Raw genomic sequence first — 17757 nt, forward strand, 5'->3', positions numbered from 1 at the left:
TATAAGCTTTTGGCGGTGTGTATAACGCTGACCTCAAGAAGAGGGCATAACAACACTCTCTAACCTGTTTAGTCCAATTAGGGGTTGTGGGGAACTGGAACCAGCTGTGGCAGAATCTGGTGCTAGGCAGGGTGCCAGTGGACTCGAGCACACACCCACATTCACACAGGACTAGGTTTTTATTCGCGTTTAGCCTACCGCTCATATCTTTGGAGATTTGTGAAGTAAGTCAATGAGGTGTAGTGGTTAGGGCTTTGAACTCCAAACCCTGGGCTACTGACACTATGTGATCACATGCAAGTCACTTTACCTGGAAAAACAAAAGAAAAAGTAATGTGAACTATCTCAAATGATGTAAGTCAGCCAAATAAGTTAATCTGCTGTATATATGTAAACCTGAATTCCCAGACAGAAGCTCATGCAGCCATGAGTAGAAAATGCAAGCTCCACACAATCAAAGACCAGACACAGAAGTCAAAGCTAGGACTCTGGAATCATGAAGTGGCAGTGCTCGCTGCCCGGTTAAAAGGGTAAGACTTGTGATAGCTTGTTACTACTTGCAGTAATAATTCATTGGTTTGTTTTTTACCCTTTTAGTGTGAAGCCATTTATTTATATGGAGTCATGTTATTGGTTATCGACATGAAGATTGAAGGAGAAGTAAGAGAAAGAATGCTGGTGTCTTATTACCGATACAGGTACCTTTAACATATTTATTTATTATTATTAACTATTACATATGAGAGTCTGCGGTGGGCTGGCGCCCTGGCCGGGATTTGTTCCCACCTTGTGCCCTTTATTGGCTGGGATTGGCTCCAGCAGACTCCCGTGACCCTGTATTAGGATAAGCGGGTTGGACAATGACTGACTGACTGACATATGAGAGTAAAATAGTGTCAATTAAACATTATCTAAAATACCATCTTAATTAGTTCCAGGTGTTCCAAAAAAAAGAAGTTGGAAACGTAAGGGAAAATTTCACACAAACATTAGAAAGTTTTCTTTTTACACAGAGAACCACAGACACATGAAGTAAGTTGCCAAGTAGTGTGATAGACAGCAGGACTTTAGGGACTTTCAAGCTAGACTTGATGTTATTATGGAAGAATTAAGTGGAGAGGACTATTAAGCTGGCGGTGGCGCAGTGTGTAGCGCTGCTGCCTCGCAGTTAGAAGACCTGGGTTCGCTTCCCGGGTCCTCCCTGCGTGGAGTTTGCATGTTCTCTCCGTGCCTGCGTGGGTTTCCCCCCACAGTCCAAAGACATGCAAGTTAGGTGGATTGATGATTCTAAATTGGCCTTGGTGTGTGGGTGTGTTTGTGTGTGTCCTGCGGTGGGTTGGCAGCCTGCCCGGGATTGGTTCCTGCCTTGTGCCCTGTGTTGGCTGGGATTGGCTCCAGCAGACCCCTGTGTTCGGATTCAACAGGTTTGAAAATGGATGGATGAACTATTAAGCTTTGTTAGGCTGAATGGCCAGTTCTTGCTCAGATTGGTCTAAAGTTCTAAAGTACAGTATAGTGCATGGTTGTGATTTAACAAAAAAATGTTTGTGTCCTGTAAGTCTGCACTTCCAGACAAACATCAAGATGAATAAAAGTGTAAATTTCTATTTAGCATCACTTGAATTGTTGCAATACTTAGAACTGATAAAACAGTCCCTCAGTAAATTCCAGACCCTCCGAGTGATGTCGTCTTTCAAGTTGAAGCTGCACAGCCATTCATATAGCAAACCATTTTAGCATTTAACCTTTCATGCTAATTCCTGTTTTTGACATTGACAATTATATATTAATTACTCTGAATTCTAATTAGAGTAAAATGTAGTAGTCATGTTTTCAACATTTAGAACTCATGTTATAGATATTTTGACTTTGATTTCTATTTTGACTAGTAGTAGTAGAGTGTTGTATTAGGTTTGCAATTATGGATGCAATGAGAAGTGAAGCAAAATGGCCCCTTTTTTTGGCTAAATGAACAGATTACAATATGCAAGCTTTCGAGGCAACTCCGGCCTCTTCTTCAGGCAATTTGTCAGTTGTCTAGTAGAAAACTGATGGATATTTTGCATGGACTTCAGATATTGAATTGGTGAGATTAGAATTGCAGGTATCTTTAATGAATTTGACTTAAAGATATCTGAAATGTAATTTTTGACATCTAATATTTAATTGCAACAAGTTAAATGTAATTAATAATATCTGTAGTTCACATTTATCAAGGCATAATTATGAATATCTGCCATTTGAGGTTTGACTAGTCAAAATATAATTAATTACAGCCTCTTTGACTTCTGTGGAGTTTTCAGATAATGGAATAGTCCCCTCGGTTATATTTATTGCAAAGTACACAATAGATATCTGTTATGTGCATAGTAATAGTCAATACTGAATTTTAGATTTCTGTTAATTTTTATTTTGATTAGATATCTCAAATCTAAATTCTGAAAAGTATAAAGCTTGTTTTAGACATCTAAAATATAAATCTTAAATTTAAATTCGGTGTAGTAAAAATCTTGTTTTAGATGCCTAAAGTGTCATTTTTAATTTGTTAGAATGTCAGTATGACTCTTGCCAACTGGTTGAAAATAACGGTTTGATCATATGTATGAGTCTCCTATGCTTATTGGCAAGTGGATAGAGCTAAAGTGTATGCTAAATAAAATTGGGGACAGTTAAGTGTTGCAGCGTACAAGTTCATTCAGTACATGTGGCAATATTACTACTTAGAACATTGTCGGGTAACCGTTGTGGCGTGGAATTTTCTAGGGGCGGTGCGAAAACTTTTGTAAAATATTTAAAATTGCTAGTGTTTTTGTACTTTTGGTTTTTTAAAAAGATAATGTTTAAAAAAAAAATTTATGTTGGAAAAACAGATCAGATTGTTGAATAAACTAATGTATTTATTTTGAATGCAAGTTAGTGCTGTTCACCATTCATCATAATATCAACACCAGCGGTGTCAAAAACACATCTCGTGATACTTAAAAAGTCTCGTTGTTAGAAGATCTCGCTTACTGTACGGATACGGAAATTAAATCTAAGAAATGATAGAGACTTCAAATGATCGACAAGGAAATGCGCGTCTGTCTTTCGAAAGTTGATCTTCGCATCAATCTCATATGTACTGAAAAACAATCTCAACGTTCACATTAATTAAATTTAAGATTTTTCCTTTGATTCCTTTATTAATAAAATGTCTTTCAAACTTGTAAAATGAACTGTTTTTATTGCCGATTGTCCATAGATTGTGTCGTCACGACTTTATTTATGGGCAGTCCCTCAGGTGCGCAGCGAAAGAAGATTTTTGGACTTAGTGTGCCGCAACTCGAAAAAGGTTGCCTTTCACTGACTTAGAACATAAGAAATATGACGAACGAGAAGAGACCATTCAGTCCATCAGACCCAGTTGTTTAGATAATAGCTAAGCTTTCCCAATATCTCATCCAAATTCTTCTTAAAGGTTGTCAAGGTTTCTGCTTCCACTCCATGTCTATGTAGTTTGTTTCAGAGTCCCACGACTCTTAATGTAAGGAAGTACTTCCTGGCTTCAGTTTTAAATGCACTTCCCCTTAATTTCCACTGGTGTCTGAATACACGATTCATCCTTAATGGACTTATATGGACACAAGTGAAAAGTAAGAATGTGGTATTCATGATTGTATTTGTGATTGTGTAATTCATATATCCTCATACAATCACACAAGGCAGAAGTACTGGCAAATCATATAGAGCAAGAGGATGTGCCATTGCTCAGTGGTCTTCCCCAGCAAAATATGAAGTACTGTACTAGAGATGCAGCACACAAAGGCACCCATCCAGACTTGTGGTTGTCACACTCTCAGCTCCAATGTGAACCGTTTTTTTTTTTTTTTATTCCAGATGGTAAATGCTGGATATACTTGGCCATATTGTAAAATATAATCCTGAAAAAAATAAGCTTTTTGGACCGTTGTTTTGTTTGTTTACAAGCTTTAGAAAAAATCTGTTTTTTTATTCAAAAGCTTTTAGGGCATGTTGTGTTTAAATACACGTATTTATTAATAAATGTGTTTATTTATTAAATTATCTTTCAATGTCTAAAATGTGAACTGACAGGTTAAGAGACTTGCTCTGGTTAAAACCAAGTGTGTCAGAGGGATGAATAATCTGAAAAACGTGTGCGGTTTACAGTCCAGTGATTTTACTGTTGCGTAACCTAAACAGGATGCTAATGGATCAATTGGAGGTTGTGTTTCTCATTTTTTTATTTTAGATGTTTAGTTATTGTGCATATGCAAAGTGGATTGCACAGTGGTCAGCACGTTTTATCTCAAAGCTCCAGTCATTGTCTGTACATTATGTTTGTACATAGTCCATATGTTGGCTTGTATTATTCTCTGGCTGTTCCAGTTTCTCTCCACATATTAAAGTAATAAGTTGAATGTTAGATGAACTGGTTGAATCTGTGTGAGTAAACCTGCTTTGTGATGGACTGACACCCTTTCCCGGGTTATTCTGAGGCCTGTCCCTGGCACTAATAGGATTGGGCTGCGGTCTCTACAGCTTAGTTACAAAATGCAAATATCAACAATAATACAGTTACTTGGACGAGAGTAAAATTGTTCTGACCTGATTGGAATGTATTATGAGTACCAAGTGGCATTTGGTAAGGAGTATGTGGGTGGTATTGGGTTCAATCATCGCTGAATATTTTAATCTCGTGCTTCTGTGTACATATATTTTACTTTGGGTATCCAGTTTGGGTCTCTCTTTCATCATTTGGTTAATTTACATGAGTACAGTTTTGAGCAAATTCAGTCAAAAGAAGGGAACCTAATTAATATTTATATAGTAACATGACATTTTCTATACCCGATATATGCATTTTTTTTTTTTTTACAACAAGTTTGAGTCATTAGTTTAATATATTTTATGTCAATTTTGATATGCTTTTTGCTTCTAGTGCTACACGTTCATCTGTGGACACGAACTTGGATGATATATGTAAGCTGCTACGCAGCACAGGGTATTCTAGTCAGCCAGGAGCCAAACGACCTGCAAACTATCCTGAAAGTTACTTTTCCAGGGTACCAATCAGTGAAACCTTCATCAGCATGGTGATTGGCCGTCTACGCTCAGATGATATCTATAATCAGGTAATAAATGAACAAGTCACTTTTTCACAAACTAACTAAATTTTATGGCTTTACATACTGATTGCAGAGTATTCTGCTTTTTGAGAGTTGTATTATCCCCTTTTAATGTCTGTGGGTGATGTGCTGTTATGATGTCAGTGTGGCGGTAAGAATGACGACGTCAGTGTGTTTGAATTTTGAATGCCATCTCTCTTAATAGGCAAGCAGCCAAGCTAGTAGAGCAAGTAAAATACTGGTGAGTTAGAAACTGTTGATCTTCAATGTGCAGATATTTAACTTTCAGTATGACGTTAAATAGTCTTTTTGTGATGTTCAGTGACAGAAATAAACAAATTTAAAGCACCGTGTTTCAGTGTTGTGTAATAATAAAATGTGAAAACTTCTAAGAGGGTGAATGCCTATTATAGACACTGCACATTGTGCAAAAACCAAAGCCCCCCTTCTGTAGGTTAGGAGATTGCATTTAAATTCACACCACAGGTACATCCTGCAAGCAGGTCCTCCAACTTACAGGGAAAACTTGAAGGTTGGTGGCAGCATTGGTATTCTAGGCACCATAAAAAAACAAAAAACCTCACTGTTCCAGTGTGGTGCTGAGGTGTCACCCTCTGCACTCGGGTCCCAATCCAGGTGGTTCGTTATGTGGTGGGTGCTGCAATGTGCTATCAGTGTATGCTCCCAAAAATTGGTACATGCAGCCTCTTTACATGTGATCTTTTTTATTTTTATTTCTTTTAAACAGAAGACATTGGGTTGATGATTAAGTTTATACCTCCTGAGACGCAGTCCAGGTACAATACTGGATTCTTGTGAGACAGCACTGCAACTAACATGTAAAAGAGCAGGATGACAGAATAATGTGTTGTTTTGGTCCATGTTTCATACAGGATCATAATAGTTATGTTTCTCTAACTATTTAAAAAGTAATAGGCTTTGATGTTAGGAGCAAAAGCTAAAGGTTTCCCATTGCTGGTTTCAGCACGTCTTGGGTCTGTCCTGGAATTTTTCCATTAGCCATTTCTATTAAACCACTATGGGAACTACAACTTCCTGGAGAAGCAGTGGTTGTACTCCGAGGTTCTTCTGTATTGTTAGGTTCCACACCCTATCATGGAGAGTGGTCCAAGCCATTATGCACAGAAGATTAATTTCAACCACTTGAATCTTATTACCGGTAACTTGTGGCAGTAGGTGAAGATGAGGATATAGACTGACCATCGGAAGCCTAATCCTAGGATGTAGGTGATCCTTCACCATCATCGTCTGGCAAATCTATTAATGCCAGACCTGGCTCCATATTTGCAAAGTGAAGAGCGAGAGTCAGATTAAAAAGTCAGTTCTGTGATTTCAAATACATTTTCTTAAAACAACAACATGTATTTCAATAGCACATTTTCATACAATAAATTCGGACATGAGCGTCAGTAGGCTTTGCTCCCTAGGAACCAAGTTACCCAAACTATTCTATAACATTTCAGTAATTATTTACTGCTCTGATGCTGATCTTTCTAATCATAAAATAGGTCATTGCGATAACAAATGGCGAGAAGAATTCATAACTAATTGCAGTAATACAGTATTTGAGGGCTCAATATACATTAATAAATCGTTCTTTAAGCAATTAGATTCAACAATAACCTCATTTATTTGGAATTCTAAACATCCACGCATCAAAAGAGCGACCCTACAAAGGCAGAAGGCGGCATGGCTCTACCTAACTTCCAGTTTTATTACTGGGCGGCAAATATACAGTCGATAAGAACCTGGACACAAATAGAAGAACATACACAGGCATGGACCGCAATAGAAGTCAAATCCTGCAGTACTTCTTTGTATTCCCTGCTCTGCGCTCCAGTAAACACACGTTATCGGCAATACACTAATAACCCAATTGTGCTCCACTCACTTAGAATATGAACCAATGTAGAAAGCATTTTAAGACGGAGAAGCTTCTTTCTGTGGCACCCCTGCAAAAGAACCACCTCTTTTAACCTTCACAAACATATGCAGTTTTTAATATCTGGAAAAAATTTGGAATTAACTTGCTTAGAGATCTTTATATAGACAACGTCTTTGCATCCTATGAACAATTACATTCCAAATTTAACATTCCAGCTACAAATTTCTTTCACTATCTTCAAATCAGGAACTTTGTTAAACAGAACCTTCCAGATTTTCCTCATCTTGCACCCTCATCCACCCTGGAAAAAATATTGCTGAATCTCAAGGACTATATATCAAGCACATCTGTCTCGACTAAAACTCTCCAAAATGTTTCCAGGACATGATCCAACCTGCGAACGTTGCAACCAAGTCCCAGCCTCACTGGGTCACATGTTCTGGGCCTGCACCAAATTTACATTATTCTGGACAAACATTTTTAATTACCTCTCAGATAGCCTTGGTCTCGCAATCCCTCCTAACCCATTAACAGCTGTGTCTGGTGGTCTTCCAGAGGGGCTTAAAGTGGAGAAGGACAAACAAATTGTGATTGCATTCACTACACTGTTGGCACGCAGACTTATTCTGATAAACTGGAAGAACCCAAACTCTCCTCTTTTAAGTCAGTGGGAAACTGATGTGTTATATTATTTGAAGTTGGAAAAAATCAAATACTCAGAGGATCTGTACAGACTTTTTTCAAAACATGGCAGGATCTAATCAGTAATATTTTAAAATAAGTTTATAAAGCAGAGAGAATTTATTAATTTAGGTATTTTTACAAGCCTTAAATTTTACACCGTTTGGCTTGCTCTCTCTCTCAGGGTGGGGATCGATCTGTTCTTAACATAATTCTTTTTTTGTAAAAACTTGATTGCTATGTATTGATTGTAATAAAATTAATAAATAAAAATTTAAAAAATAATAATAAATAAAAAAAAAAAAAGTCAGTTCTGTGATTTCAAATACATTTTCTTAACACAACAACATGTATTTCAATAGCACATTTTCATACAATAAATTCGGACATGAGCGTCAGTAGGCTTTGCTCCCTAGGAACCAAGTTACCCAAACTATTCTATAACATTTCAGTAATTATTTACTGCTCTGATGCTGATCTTTCTAATCATAAAATAGGTCATTGCGATAACAAATGGCGAGAAGAATTCATAACTAATTGCAGTAATACAGTATTTGAGGGCTCCACTAGAGTGCCGGTTTCTCTTACACGATTTGGATTAAAAACTAATCGGCATATCGTCATCACATAACAGGCTGTTGTCCAAGTTTCGAGTTTGGTATTTTTACGTCCAGCCATTTTAGCTCTAGACTGTCCTCAAGAAACTGTGACACACAGACAGACACGCATCCATCATCGAGATATCAATATTTTTGTTATCAGCGGACCTTAAAAATGATGAGATCTGTCAAAAATCATTTTTTGACAAATCTAAAGCCTTCACTTCTCCTCCATAGACGATAGGTTAAGATGTGTGGAGGGCACAAAATAAAAATGTAGCCTAAAGTGTTTTAGAAGATGTCAAAGAGATAGTTATAAGAAAAGAAAAAAAATAAAATTATCTAAGAATAATAACGAATAAGTAAACAAAAATGGATAAATAAATCCATGCAAGCTTCTATAACATAAATATATAACTGGTAGAAAAGTAGTGTCCTTATATACGGTACAATTATATAACATTTAAGTTAAAGATGAGTGCGATGATAAGGTCAGATGGCCAGGAGGACATTAAAAAAAACAAAACAGTATGTTAGTATTAAAGATGACTTAATAGCAGATTAGGGAAATTACCATTATTTCTCCAAATTTCATCTAACTTACCCCACTTTGGCTTGTTATAATGTCTTCCTTCATTCTGCTATAAACATATTTATTTGTGTCATTTGTTCTGCTTTTCTTGTAATTCTGCAGCTGTATTGTGTAGCACTAGATTTTCAACCTCCAGTATTACTAATGAATTTTTTTTTCCATCAAAGTTTATGTCTGGGTTTTTGTATCAACTAAATTTGTTTTGAGATTATAAAAACTATATATTTATGATGCCAAAACTGTGAAATAAGTTACTAACTGACATAATGTAATATATAATAAATTATTTGTTGCTTTTCAGGTTTCTGCCTATCCTTTACCGGAACATCGCAGTACAGCACTTGCTACACAAGCTGCAATGCTTTATGTGATTCTTTACTTTACACCAAATATTCTGAACACGCAGCAAGCAAAGATGAGGGAGATTGTGGATAAATACTTTCCTGATAACTGGGTTAGTCTTTTTTTTTTTTTTTTAATAATTTTCTTCTTTGTGTATAGCATTTGATTTCTAAACCTTGAATATACAATGGTGGGCACTATGTTATCCACTAATGGTATTGCTAAAGCATTCCAACATTATCAAGAGGTTCAGTTGTTATTTGGTCAAACAGTTAAATGGGCATGATGTATGATCAGAGAGACTTTGATGGACCCATTATCTCCTAAACAGCTGTCCTTCTGAGATTTTCACATATTACATTTTGTAGTGTCTACAGGGAATGTTCTGATGAGCAAACAGTGACAGTTCTATAGGTACTTATGAAAAAAAATCCCAAGTATCAATGCAGGTGCATGGCCAGCCCGTCCCCTATCCACCAACTTGATTCTTGGAATTTGAGTCCTTTCACCATCTCAACACTGGTCCAGCTACGTCATCGGTCAGCTCTTATCTGGTTACACCCTTCATGCCAACATTTTTTCAGAGCACCCACATGAAACCGTACTTTTCACAATTAAGATAGAAAAGAATGACTATTTGAGTTTAAGCATCAACCAGGAACCACTGTTAAATTAAAATTAATAAATTTAATATATTCTATAGATCAAGAGATATTTTTGCATGCTTTTGCACTGTCTATGAAACATGCCATGTTAAATGTAAGGATTTTGTCTTTTAGGTCATAAGTATTTATATGGGTATAACAGTTAACTTGATGGAAGCCTGGGAGCCATATAAAGCGGCAAGAACAGCTCTTAATTATACTCTGGATCAAGCAAATATTAAGGAGCAGGTATGGATAATATGATCTCATAAAAAACAGTTTTAAATATATTGGTATTTTTAAACATATATTTGAAAAACTTAAAGGAGATAATATGATAGTAATGGTTCATTTTATAGTGTTTCTGCTAACTCGAACATTCACTCCACTACTTTCTCTGCCTAAAGTTCCTTCTCTCTACCTAACAACTCCACACTCATGTGTGGTCATTTATATTTATACCACACCATAGATTTACACTCTGGGGTTATTCAGAGCTCACGTCTTATCAAGCCCTTGGCATTGCTCAGTCCCAAATTGTTCTTGTTAAAATGGAGGCTCCATCTCTTTCCCTGTAGTAGTTGACATAAGTCAGGAAACAACTGTAGGTTTGCATATATTTGCAATATGGGAACTAAATCGCCCCCATGAATTTGGGAGAATATAATAATTCCACACAGATGGTGACCAGGCAGCAATTCACACTGAGCTTCCTGGCTCTTAGATGATGTAACACAAATTTCTGTTACTATTCTGCACAGATTAATTATTAAAAATTAATAATTTGAAACTGTTTTTGAGCCTTGATTACAAGTAAGCAAACAATTACTAGCTCAAAGAGGGAATATTTTGTCAAGCTGTCTAATTTCAAATAACAGACATGCATGTATTACAGAAGTCCCTTGTTATCTTTTCTTTTCCCTAGTCCTTCATAAAAAATATAAGCTAGCTTTTTTTGTTCCTCTCAGTCATAGCTTTGCTTTTTGTTATTCAATTTTTTTTAATTTTTTGATCTATTGCTCACATAATCTTCAAGTTAACAAAACTAGCTATGGAGTTTCAAACATAAGGAGGCAGAGAGTACATAATTTAATTATCTTTGCGCTAAGATTAGACTCGATTCTCCCTCTCTCTCTCTTATACTGCTTAATGAATTTTTTGTAAAATATGATGCATTTGTTTTATCAATGTATTAAGTATGCTTTTGACTTTGGTCTTGTAACTTACAGGCAAGTCGATATGCTAGTAGTGTAGAAGTGTTGCGTCCCCAGGTTCAGCAGTTTCTAAAACAAGGATTTCTTCGAGAAGAGTATGTTTTGGACAACATTCCCAAACTGCTTAACTGCCTTCGTGACTGCAATGTGGCCATTCGTTGGCTGATGCTTCACACTGCAGAGTCAGGTGAGAAAATTGAGAGTATGACAAATGTATACCCTAGACTAACAATGTAAATAACGGGTATCTAATTGGTTTCAAAGAGACATATTAATGCATGTAACTCTGGTCACTTGTAAACGGAACCCAAGAAGTGATTCCCAGGGATCACCGATTAATTTAATCAAATGAAATGCCTTGCCTAATAATAAGTATAATGTCAAATTTGCAGCTTAGCTACAAGCACATATGTGGGCTCTCATCTAAATTACTGATGAAGGATTTACTGTAGGAACATAAAGGTAAGGTAAATGGAGAAACCAGTGGTACATTTAGTCATATTTAAAGGCATGAATAGTTTTTTTTTTTTTAATCAATTTAAGTACAAGATTGTTTGGCGTAGACTAGGGTTGTGGAAACAGCAAAGGAAATGTACACTTTGACAGGTCCGTACCTTCTGTAAAAAATTAACTCTTCCTAGTATGGTAATACATTCCCATCAGGTAGGCTAAAAGCATTAGTGGATCAACATGAAAAAGACATTAGCAGAATATTATTTACAGATCCTGAAGCATTGTTTGTCTTCATGAAGCAGGTATGTGACCGGTGTTGTCTGACTTGGAAGTGAATTTGCCATGAAGTACAGTTAATGTCTGTAATCAGGAACTGTATTAAAGGTAGAGTCTCACAATACATTGACAAATGTTACTATCAGTACAGCAAGAATAAAAACATTATGAAAATACAATAGTTTACTTTCCAATAGAGAGAGTAGGAGCAAGAATAATTATCATCAGAGATCCACAGTGGAAATATAATTTCTTTTTAAGGTCACTTTTATTTTAGTTTCATCTATGTGTATTCATTTTGTTCTAAAAATTCCAAATACGAGTGAAAAGCGCAGACCTCCGGGTGTATGGTTTTCTCAGTCATTGTCATTGCTACATTCTGTATGCCACACTTGATGCTCAACACATGGTGCTGCTCTTTTTTTTTTTTCCTTCCTGTTATGGTGTTTGTTGTTACGTCTTCTTCAATGTGTGCGATTTGGTTGACGATCAGCAGATAATGTTGGTCTTTTTGCCATGTTATTTTGTTTGCCGATCGCTTTGGTGAAAGAAACCCACCAGTGCAGGTCTGTTTACAGAGGCTGCTAAAACCTCTAAAATCTTTTCAATTAGCAGGACATATCAGGTATAAGCTTTTGATCAAGACCAAGATCACCGTTCTAACCCCATTAGCTTGTGAGTAATTGCGTGACAAACAGACAGACCTTAACATTTTATACATATAAATAATATAGTTGCAGTTACACTAGTTAGTCTAACCCTGTAAAGTTTGGAAATTCAAGTAAATAATTTACACAGATATATACATAAAGTCTCAAACCCATTCAATCTACTTCACAGTCATGAAAGCCAAGACATGTTCATTATGATAAATTTTACAGTTAAGTTTTGTTTAAAACATATTCCCATGGGACACTGCACAACACAAATCTGAATTTTCTGTCCAGAAAGCTTGCTTTTAAACTGTGTAAGGAAGTAGTTAATTAATTTTTGCACAATGATTATAGTCCTGTAATAAAAAAAATGAGTAATCAGTTGTATAAAGATAGCTACAAACAAATGCTAATTTAATTCTGACTGACAATAGTCTCAGCTAAAGGCAAAATGTGTAAATTTAAGAAAAACGTATGTTGTTAATTCTCAATTAACAGCTTCAGTTAAAAATTAATTTATTTTGGTAAAGACACATATTTGAAGTGATTTCCTGTAGCATGTGCTAATAAATTATTGTTCTTAAAGTATTTTTATGTGGAATCACGAGTCGATAAATGATAATATATATGATACTTAAGGCATTTTTGTTTTTTTGCATTTATTTATATACATTTAATTATGTGTTTTACAGCATATGACCCAAATAACAAGCGATTTCGTCAAATGAAGGATCAAGTGATTAATGACTCCAAATATAATGCAAAAATTCTCTTTCAGTTGTTACTGGATACCTCTCAGTTTGAGTTTGTTCTGAAAGAGGTAAATCTGTTTGTAATACTTTCTTATTTTTAACTTGTTTTGTATGTTATATGAACAGATGTATTTGGAGACTCAAAATACAACATGAGCAGAATTTTTGACTTTGCTCCTGTGTTCATTTAGTGGTTCATTTACTGTCATTGTATAAATGCGTTAAGATTCCTCGAAGTCTCTGAAAGTCTCACTTATTTATAAAGTTTCTTTATATATGCTTAGACTGAACCAGTTACATTTTGATTAATTCATATATGTGTATTTCATGTGTCATTTTAAGAATTTATCCTTTCAGTCTTACTTTGTAGTACAGTTGAGAAAGAGAAACTATTTTTTTGGATCCTACATTTATGTTCTATGTTGTTGCCAGAAGAAGTTAATTTTCCTTTAGGGAGGAATGAAGATTTATCTGATTCCCAGATAACGGTCCATTTCATTATTATGTAGTGCCTTTCATATCCATCTGGCTGTCTAGTGTCAGTTTATGTTGCAGGTACATGCCATATTACAATGTGGCAGATTTTAGATTACATAAAGTCATACATTTATGTTGATTTTTTACTAACAGATGTTCAAGCAAATGTTGTCTGAAAAGCAACAAAAGTGGGAAAATTACAAGAAAGAGGGTTCAGAAAGAATGATTGAACTTGCTGAAGTGTTTTCAGGTGTCAAACCACTAACCAGGGTTGAAAAAAATGGTAAGTGTTGTTGTTTTGCCCCAAATCGTGGATGAGCTTTGATAGATCTAAATGGATAGCTTTAATAATTCCCCACCAACAATTTAGCATTAGGCAAAAAGAAGGACCTGTTGTGGATGCCATTAATGTTTATGGCACCCTCATGCTCAGATACCTTCTCAAGTTCATTTATGTTGTGTCAATTTAGATCCCCAGTTTTAGGGAAGGCAAAAAATATATTTTCCGCTAATAAATAAAATTAGCTACACATTTATGAAATACCATTTTTTTTGTCAGCCTTGCTCTCTTTGTAAGTACAGTAATGTAGTCGACATGAGTAACCACTACCTTTTGTGTCCCCCCATTTTTAAAGTGAACTGACTCAGGTAATCGTTTTTCAGTCCTGGTGCTTTGATGTTATCCAGAGCTACGACCCTGGTGGAAGTCCTAACATGAAAGAACTGTTGCAGCTTATCCTTGTTTTCTCTTGTTACTTATTATTACAAGCAGAAAAGTCTGTGTCTTATTTTGAAAGTATCAATGATGTTATTGTTTATCTTCTTTTAAGTCCCTTTAGTATTTTTATATTATTCTACACAGAAAATCTTCAGGCTTGGTTCAGAGAAATATCCAGACAGATTTTATCTTTGAATTATGAGGACTCAACTGCTGCTGGAAGGAAAACTGTTCAACTTATCCAAGCTTTGGAAGAAGTAATGAGTTATAAACTATTTTATTTGTTACATTTTCTGTTTCAGTGACTGTAATAACATACTTTAAATATGTCCACAGGTACAAGAATTTCATCAGCTGGAATCAAACCTACAGGTCTGCCAATTTCTGGGAGACACTAGAAGATTTTTGCATCATATGATAAGAACAATTAACATTAAAGAAGAAGTTCTGATTACAATGCAGATTATTGGAGATTTGTCCTACGCATGGCAGCTTATTGACAGGTAATGGACTGGCTTTTTAAAGATGTTGCCCATTTAGGCCAACAGTGTGTCTCAACGCCTATGGTGTTACACTTTACACCATAATGCTGTTGATTTATCGTTGACTTTGTGTCCAACCTTTTAACTACTCTATGGAAACAATAGTACTGTATACTGTGCTGAGAAAATGTTTAGTGTCTTTATTATCAGTACTGGTCAGTAGCATATTGAGGGGAGTCTGAATGAAAAAAAGATACCAGAGTGGAGTGCTTCTTTCATTTATTCTTTGCTGAAAAAAGTCAAGCATGTAGTCGTCAGGTGTGAAAATCATGTTGACCTGCTCCTGCAGAGAACTCAGCCCAGTTAATGGAATAAGTAGGATGAACAGTTTAAATACTTTAGTTAGCACTAAGCCAGGCTAAATTTATTTTTGGCCCATTCCATCAAGTAAAGTTGTGAACATGCAGATTGTACAGGCTAATCTTTATTTTCTGGTCCAGCTTTAATTCAGTACAAGGATGTGTACTTTATCTAAATAAATATAGCAAATATCAAAAACAGCATTTTTTTATATAGCACATTTTCATACAAATAATGTAGCTCAAAGTGCCTTACATGATGAAGAAAGAGAAAAAAAGACAAAAAAAAACCCAGCAATTAAACACCAGAGTTACAAAAAGGAAAGGAAAATGTCTGACTTGGTCAAGGATAAAATGAGCAGTCATAGTCCCAGTGATGCACCATACAAGCATATTGGCAGTGGTATAAAGGAGCCCCAGGAGTATTTCTTGAGAAGTGTCATCTGAATAATTTGTTGGCTGAAAGTACTCAATGTTAGCTTGTCATGAACAGGATATGTAGCATTGTTCATAATGGCACTCAGTTTTGCTTTCATTCTTTCCTTCCCAACTACCTCCACCAGGTCCAGAGGCTGTCCCATAACTGAGCCTGCCGTCTTAATTAGCTTGTTGATTTGGTGGGCCTCTCTTGAAGTGTCACCGTTCCAACGCACTATAGCATTTAAAATTGCACTGGGCATAAAGGAAGTCATATACAACGGCAAATGGACCAGACAAGGAGAAGTTTGAGGGGGGTCTGGGAGAGTTTGAGGGGTGTCTTGGCCCAATCTGGTGTCTTTGGAGAAGTAATCTCCATTTGTTTAAAAAGTGCTTAAAAAGAAGATACTCTGTGTCTGCCAGGGTAGCTGTGATAGATGGAAAGAAAAATTCTCCATTTTGGGCAGAGGGAATGTTGTTAAATATGAAGTAGAGCTTGGGTGGAATTTTAAATTGCATGATGCTCGACTTTGTAAGCATGTAATATCTGCACACTTTTTTTTATGTCACAGACTCCTAATATTCCACATTGCCAAGTGAATAAACTACAGTTTAGTTAACCAGCTTTGATCTGTGATAGTTTGAAACAACCTATGTGGATGTGTAACTCAGTCAAAAAGGTGGGTTGTAAGTAAACCAGTGCTCCTGTGAAAGTAGGTTATCTCTCTGTCATGTTGATCCTTATTGATGACCTAATGCTTACTGGGACAACGTTGCATATGGAGCATTTGTCAGTGTTTAGCCCATTTCACACATGTAGTCTATTATGGGAATGTCCTGTTAAATTCCTGGGTTAGGAGCCTATGTGAACAAAGCTAAAGTCAAGTATCCCAAGAAACTTGACTCTGACTTCCCAGGTCAAGATCTAGCATAATTCCTGGAGATTTCTTTGATTGGAGTAGACTTGTATGAAACCAGAATATTGCACGGAAAATGTCCTAATCGATATGCAACATAGTCACTGCCATTAGTACAAGTGGACCAAACACGAGAGATCATGAAAGTGCCGAACCATTTGCTTAATGATTTACAGAATGTTATTTGTTTTCTAAGTTTAGCTGTTTGAAAATTATCAGGTTATTGGATGAATGCACAAAAAGTGGAGTTTCTCTCTATTCAAGCCAATGAGAAATTCTACAGCCTGGCTGCCACCAGACTTGGCTGCATGCTGTTCGCAGCCCCTGTTTTTCACAATCATGGAGGCATTGTCGTTGGATTTGAAGCAGACACTGGACGTTATGCATGGAAATTCTCTTTAGGGAACTAATCTTTTTGGAACAATAAAGTAGAGTAGAATACATCTTTAGAGCTTTGATTTTTTTTTTTTGTGTTTTCCTCTGCTGCTTTTCAATTTCTGATCCATTGTTTTATTTATGTCTTGAATAGTCCTTTATAACTTACATCATGCAGAAATAATTCAGTAGAACAAACGCAACACTTGGCCATTGCTTATTACCATCCTGTTTTGTATTGGACAAAAAAGGTAAATAATGGGAACCTTTTCTTCGTCTTACAGGTTCCTTGACCCCCTTACCTTCGACCGAATGTGTGAATAGTGCCAGCCTAGGAGATTGCCAGAATTTAATTAAATAGATGGTTAAAACAGAAATGACCACAATTCTTTGTGTGAATGATGTTTCATTCTGCACATATTTGTAGATCCATCTCTGTTGGTGACGGGTTGGTCAGGCACAGGCTGCATTTCCTTTTACAATATGGCGTTTTCTTTCTTTTTTTTTTTTAAATCAGTTTTAGAAAGTGGCCAATGGATATTTATATCTGATAAGTGATTACACTTTCTCTGATTTTTTTTTTTAATTCCTGATCTATTTTTTGTATTTCGTTACAGTTTTACATCCATCATGCAAGAGAGTATCAGAGCAAACCCTTCAATGGTTACGAAGCTGAGGGCCACTTTTATTAAGGTGTGTGCAGAAGCAGTTTTTTTCCCCCCAAAGTTTCTGTATTGTGACTATTTCTGACAGGATAGTCACTCTCGCAAGTGC

The 17757-nt window shown here is 36.0% G+C and overlaps 1 protein-coding gene across 1 annotated transcript in view; it reads left to right on the forward strand.

Annotated features, from left to right (window-relative positions):
• The window catches only part of washc5 (WASH complex subunit 5), a 44595-nt gene that overhangs the window by 7579 nt on the left and 19259 nt on the right, over window positions 1-17757 (forward strand). The window contains exons 4-13 of the mRNA XM_039738134.1: window positions 598-698; window positions 4940-5132; window positions 9206-9358; window positions 10026-10139; window positions 11120-11291; window positions 13179-13306; window positions 13869-13998; window positions 14578-14690; window positions 14770-14936; window positions 17601-17676. Of these exons, the coding sequence (XP_039594068.1) occupies window positions 598-698; window positions 4940-5132; window positions 9206-9358; window positions 10026-10139; window positions 11120-11291; window positions 13179-13306; window positions 13869-13998; window positions 14578-14690; window positions 14770-14936; window positions 17601-17676 (1347 nt within the window). The remainder of the gene's footprint in view (window positions 1-597; window positions 699-4939; window positions 5133-9205; window positions 9359-10025; window positions 10140-11119; window positions 11292-13178; window positions 13307-13868; window positions 13999-14577; window positions 14691-14769; window positions 14937-17600; window positions 17677-17757) is intronic.

The sequence above is a fragment of the Polypterus senegalus genome, chromosome 16, assembly GCF_016835505.1.
Source record: "Polypterus senegalus isolate Bchr_013 chromosome 16, ASM1683550v1, whole genome shotgun sequence".
NCBI lineage: Eukaryota > Metazoa > Chordata > Cladistia > Polypteriformes > Polypteridae > Polypterus > Polypterus senegalus.